We start from the raw sequence: 6,428 nt of genomic DNA, 5'->3' as shown, positions 1-6,428 counted from the left end.
TGTTGCAGAATTCTGGGCGTTGAAACTATGTAGGAGTATTTATATCCGGTCTGTCAAAATAATGTTGGAACGATTGTCCGGAATGTCTAAATAGCGTGGGAATGAATGTCCGGGTAGTTAAAACAACGTACGAACGAATGTCCACCTTGTCAATATTAGCGTAGAAACGATTTTCCTTGTGACAGAATTTTCGGATACATAATTAAGTGCTTAATACTTATATATACATTTGAAATATTTATATTTATGCTAAACACGCAACCTATTTAGCGGGTACCGCTAAAATAAAACTCCGTCCTTACATGGTCTTATAAAGAGTGTTCGTTAGTGTATGGAAGAACACAATTAAAACAAGAATTTTCATGGACCACAACGTGGTTAAAGGATGTTTTCGAAAAATAATATTTTTTGTGCGGAAAAAGAAAATGTTAATAAAACACGTGACCCTTGTGGGATCGCAAGAGTGACACAAAATGTGTTCAAAACGTCAATACGTAATATTACACCAAAATAAGCACATTTATCTGTTAAGGCATGGTGACGAATGCATTAATTGACAATTGGCCCTTAATTGATCGATTATACCCGATTACGAAACAATACCACGCAGTGCATGATATTTTTCGCGCCTTTTTCAAACACATTACGTGGACAATACAACGGCGATTACTGGATGGCTAACCATGTCGGGAAAAGGCGCTTAAAATAGGCGCTCAAAAACTGCTCAGAAATGTCACGAGCTTATGAGCACATTTTTATCTTAAAATGGCACATAATTATTGAAAACATTCGCCAATGGTGCGTATAAAAACATGTATATTTGTATGGACTGCTTTTAATTCTCGAGTTCATTGTGTCACTTGTTGAGAAGGTGGAGAGACGGAGATTTTTTTTATGAGAAAACTGAGAAATAATATTTGTATATGTAGCGCGCTTGGGACTTTTTATATGTTATTACCACAACTACTGTGCATCGTAGAAGTTTCGGTAAGCGGACATTGGGGCGAAATACGTGCATGAAAAAGAGTTTGGAACTGTAGAAAGGCTGCGAACCAAAACTAAATCGTATTTGACTTTGTTATTGAACGTTGTGAAAAGTTATTCGTCTGCAGAGGAACACATTGTGAGCCACCATGAAGCGGAAATTTGCCGCCGGCGACGGGGCGTCAATGGAGAACCCCGCAAAAATTATACTCACCGGAAATACCGGCGACATGTTCCAGAACTCTTACGGCTCCCCGCTCATTGGAAAGCCAATGTCGGCGTCTACACCAACCGGCGAAACCGGAAGTCGACGACAGGTGCACGTAGCGTCTTTAAGCTCCGGTATTGGAGCGCTTCGTATGCACTATTCCCCAAGTACGTCGGCGATGGACGCAGCGGAAGTGGAACTGCGGCGCGTTATCGACAACTTCGTCAACGTGTACGAGCAACTTGACCGGTCGGACAGCGCCGCCGCCAAACCCAACTACAGCTACACGGAGCTGGCTTTTCTGGCCATGCTGCGGTCGCCCAATTTCTGCTTGCCGATCACTGAGATATACAGGTACGAATGCATAATATTTGTTAAAAATACGGCTGTCCAATCTTTAGGAGGCTTCCACGGAAGTTGACATTAAGCTGCTTTAGGTTACCAATTTAAATTAACATTATTTGTATACTAAACTTGATGATTTTACAAAAAAAAATTCATGCAAACTTATTTGACTAGCAATAGTAAGTTATTATACGGTTACACATGGATTCGCGTTGAATGCTTTGATCTATGAATAAAGAGTAAATCAGTAGCCGTAACTTAAATCGTGTTTTAATTTACAAAAAAAGTTGCACTGCGCCAAGCTTATATCATCACGTCACTAAAAGCGTCAGCCCTTACGTTGCAGATACATTCAGGCGCGCTTCCAGTTCTACAAGCACTCCACCCGGAAACACTGGAAGAACGCCGTGCGACACAGTCTCGCCAAGACGCTATGCTTCACCAAGATCACTGTCGGTAAGTAACGACGATGGGCGGACAGTCTCTGTAGATTGCGTGGGTAAGAAACAGCCGTCCGGTTAGCTCAGTTAGTAGAGCGCCGTGCTATTTTTAGATCTCAGACCGTGGGGTATATTCAGTGGGTTAAAGCACAGGCGCCGTTGGTTATAGCACAAACTGGATTTTCGTGTAGAAGAGACTTCCTTTAAACGAAAAATACCATAAAAGCGGAAAGTGTCGTCCCTGATTAGCCTGTGCGAACTGCACATGCTAATTTGGGATGACACTTTACGCACATACATTAAGTCCAGTTTTCTCAGAACACGACTCAATATACCACCAGAAAGATAACAAAGTGCGCCAATACCATTATGACATTTTTCGCTTTTTGTGACGTTCTAGTGGGTTGTTCTGGAGCGTTTTCGTGTTGGCAACCGCGAAACCAGCCAACACGCCAGATGATTATACGAGTCGCGTTTTGACAAAACTGGGCATAATGCATGTGCGTAAAGTGTCGTCCCAGATCAGCCTGTGCAGTCCGCACAGGCTAATCAGGGACGATACTTTCCGCTTTTATGGTATTTTTCGTTTAAAGGGAGTCTCTTCTACACGAAAATCCAGTTTAGGCGGAAAGTGTCGTCCCTGAATAGCCTGCGCGGACTGCACAGGCTAATCTGGGACGACACTTTACGCACATGCATTATGCCCAGTTTTCTCAGAACGTGACTTATATTAAAAATCAGACATTCTACTAGAATACAGGGTATTTCTGCAGATTTACATAAGGCATTTTTATTCTCCGCACACAGGTAGAGGCGCAAGTAACAGCGAGAAGCTCGCCCGCTCCACGTACCTGTGGTGTATCATCCCGAGCAGCATCTCGTGCTTCGCACGTGGCGACTACCGGCCCAGCACGAACGCGGACGGCGACCCGGGAACCAATACACTCCGATGGGGCTACTACAAGTAGGTCACGTTCTCAAGAAGTGGTGGTTTACGGTTAGGTTTTGTGCTGAGGTCTAGGTACAGGCTACACAGATTTTGTAATGCCGTCATATCATGGTGCTGTGATTCCGATTGGTGTTTTTCATTTTATACCTCGAACAAAACAACACCCGGCATAATAAGAGAAGTTGTTTCAGCCCCCCCCCCCTTTAAAAACTCTGAACATTTTCCGGACTTGTAATAAAGCGCCGCATCCCTCCCCCGAAAACGGACACAATACAAAAAGTTGCTGAAGAACTTTAAAGGGATAGTTTTGATTGTTTTGTTACATTGAGAATGCATAATCCGCTCATGCTTTGAACAAATTGACTGATTTTTGATTTCTTAATCGTGTCTTTTTATTTCTCATACACATAAAATGATATATTTAGTTTATATTCCTGCGTGTGTCATTGTGATAAATTATAATCATAATAACATTTAGACACACTGAAAGATGTTTTGCTATTTTACTTTAATTACAAGTATATTCAAACGGCTGTTTTACTTATATATACTACTTAAACACTTATATTGAATTTTGCAACTAATGTTAAGTTATGGTACCACAGCTCTACCTGTCTTCCTTCTTTAGCAAAAGAATATGCAGTTGTTTCACAAAAAGCGCAATATATATACACGTATGTCGGTTTCAGTGCAAATGCAGAGAAGTTCTGGTTAGAAGTGGGTGATTACGTCGCAAACAAGATGGCGGCCTTCAAAAACCTCGTCCGCGAATCGCAGACGCCGGGCCTCGTGTTCGAGGCCCAGGTTTGTCGACTCTCGGTCAACGACGTCCAATCACACCGACAGCCTCTTCATACGAGAAACCTAAACCTCAGGTCGAGTCAGACATTTAGCGAACATCACAACCATCAGTTCGGCACTGGCCTCGGCGTCTGCACTCCATCGCAAGTGGAATCGAACACCATGGCAAGCACCGGAAGTTCCATGAACATGAGGAGCACAGAAAACGCTAATCAATATTACCAGATAGATGCAAATCGGCAACGACACGGGCCAACGGGCGTTACGAGGATTCGTGGTTATGACAACGGTTGTGAGAATCATATGACGTCATCATGCGATTTCGAGGACCCCTGGATGCCGCACTTTACTCTACAAAGTCCGGAATTAAGCTTCAATGGCGTGGATCCCCAGCGTTGCACCCCGCCATACACACCGGGGGAGCATCACTACGACAGTGGTTTTGAAACCTGCGACTCAAGCCCAAACGATAGCTCGTGTCGGATGCTTGCCGATTGCAGCCGGCAACATAACAACATTCTCAATTCTCCGAGTCTTCTTTACGATAATTTTGACTCCAGTATACTCAGTAATGACTGTATTGGTGACTTGAACAGGCTTTCGCCCTTTAGTTTAAGCGATTTTTCCGAGACCGGGCATTCCTTTAATCCGGTGAACGCATCGTCCCAATCTCAAGCCTCGGACGATTCATACGGGCAAAGATCATTGTCTTCACCGTATATGGCGTTCCAGTCACATCCCTGCGCAATGACGTCAGACGCTCGGTACACGTACAGGATAGGGGCGGAGTTTAGCCTACCGTCTCCACCTCCTTATCCGAATGGACAAATCAGTACACGTCTCCAACCGGGACTCGTCGAAAACGGAGAGCCAATAGAAAACACAAAGCCGTATTCGCAGCCATCTTGGCAGCAGACGCGAAGATTTACCGGTACGCATGGGGCACCAATTCTTGTCATCAACGCCGACGGCACTGTCACGTCATCGTCTGTGCCTCTTTGGAACGCATGTGCATTTAGCAGTTGATTATCAACAAATGACTAAACAGTAACTGGTATACACAACCTGATCTAAAGAGTTTGTCTTTTCTGTCTGTTAGGCATATTTTATAGTTTTAATTAGTGTATTTGTTCTGTTTTTGAAGACGCGGAAGCCAGTAAGTAGCTAAAAATGATATCACAATTAATCCACCGCAAAGTGTACGGGTTTTATGGAAAAGTCAGTGTATCTACATGTATGTTCATTTCATAATATTAATTGATTAGAGCAATTGCTTTTAGCACGAGCGATTGTCATAATCATCGTCGGATCAAACGTATGAAAGTTTCTAGTAATATATTAATAAAACAACTTGAAAAAATAGCATATAAACAAACCGTTGTGCACAAAACCAACTAGTGGACAAAACTGATACGAAATTTTCGTGCTATCCGAAGTGATCCGAATACTGAATCCCTTGCATTTCGTTTTGGTAATGGGTTCTAGACATATTCGGAAAATTTCGTAAATTTAGCACAATAAGCAAACATATAAAGCATCTTTTTGTTATTATAAAGCAAGAAATTCCTCTTGTATTTCGATTTCGTCAAGAGGCTTTTACATTTGCTTTATTTTATTTTTGTAATTTTATTATTGCAGACGATTAATTGCTCTGTAGATACACGCGTTTGGAAATTATCCAACGAGTGTTGACACACCTTCTTTTGGAATAGCTCATATTTCGACTAATATATCTTTAGATTGCGCAACGTATACGAAAGAAATGTTTGAAATTTATCCAAACTAGACGTGTGCTTCCTATCGGTAAATATTTCTGTTATAATACTGTTAAAGACTTTGAAGGTAAGAGTGAATACTAAATTTAATATTTTGCTTACAAATAGTAAGATACACTGATTCGAACCATAAATATATTTTATTTGTTTTAATGTTGAAATAATAATCTCCACACTGGCCTATGTCATACAGTTCTTTGGTGCACGTGTATTGCACGCGTCTGTTTTAAGTATTTTTTAAAGATTTTATGTTTAATTGTTGCGCACACAACAGTGCTATTTTATTGTTTTAGATTTTCTTAAATGATTTATAAAAAGTGTCAAAGATCCATTCTTTGATATTTTTAAATCTAAAACTCGACAGTATTGTAAATAGTGTACAAAGAGATGTCATGAAATTAAACTCTTTGAAATCTTCCAACTATTTATATATTGTAAATAGAATTTGTATATAAAGATGTTACTGTTTATGTATATTGTAAATAAATATATAATAGCAAAGGCTTTTCTTTTAATTTCATACTAAATATAACGTCTACAGTACATGTATGCATATGAATGATCATTTTTATGCTGCAAAACAAACGAGTACGTCTTAACAAACATCTTATGACAAATTTAAGTTACGATACATCTTGGGACAAATTTAAGCTACGATACTTAATTTCAGCAATTGTTTTCATTTCCTTACTGTTTGTCAGTACTTTGAAAACGGAACATGCTGATCACAAATGTAAATTTCTTGTAAGTAAAAAAGTCGTAACTTCAAATTGTCGTCAGAACATAAGGGTTCCGGTTTTTTGCATTCATCCTTTTTTATAGATTATAATAGGGTTTCGTTTGTCACATTTTAAGTGCGCATAATTCAATAGACAATATCTAAGAAATACTAAGCGGATCCGTCTTTCTATAATGCTTAGAGAAAA

At 40.3% G+C, this 6,428-nt stretch overlaps 1 protein-coding gene across 1 annotated transcript; it reads left to right on the top strand.

Moving 5' to 3' along the window:
* The first annotated feature begins 873 nt into the window (after positions 1–873).
* On the top strand, positions 874–5,870 carry LOC127848630 (uncharacterized). The gene is made up of 4 exons (XM_052381206.1): positions 874–1,546; positions 1,884–1,993; positions 2,785–2,941; positions 3,616–5,870. The coding sequence occupies exons 1-4, from the start codon at positions 1,134–1,136 to the stop codon at positions 4,751–4,753; spliced, it is 1,818 nt and encodes a 605-aa protein (XP_052237166.1). The 5' UTR covers positions 874–1,133; the 3' UTR covers positions 4,754–5,870.
* Positions 5,871–6,428: the final 558 nt, after the last annotated feature.

The sequence above is a fragment of the Dreissena polymorpha genome, chromosome 10 (genome assembly GCF_020536995.1).
Source record: "Dreissena polymorpha isolate Duluth1 chromosome 10, UMN_Dpol_1.0, whole genome shotgun sequence".
Lineage (NCBI taxonomy): Eukaryota > Metazoa > Mollusca > Bivalvia > Myida > Dreissenidae > Dreissena > Dreissena polymorpha.
The sequence above is the reverse complement of the archived record's forward strand: the minus strand, read 5'-3'. Positions and strand labels throughout refer to the sequence as shown.

Coding starts and splice junctions, on each gene's coding strand:
- LOC127848630 (XM_052381206.1), top strand. CDS start 1,134: ATGAAGCGGAAATTTGCCGCCGGCGACGGGGCGTCAATGGAGAACCCC. Junction 1,994..2,784: donor CTTCACCAAGATCACTGTCG/GTAAGTAACGAC, acceptor CTCCGCACACAG/GTAGAGGCGCAAGTAACAGC. Junction 2,942..3,615: donor CTCCGATGGGGCTACTACAA/GTAGGTCACGTT, acceptor TGTCGGTTTCAG/TGCAAATGCAGAGAAGTTCT.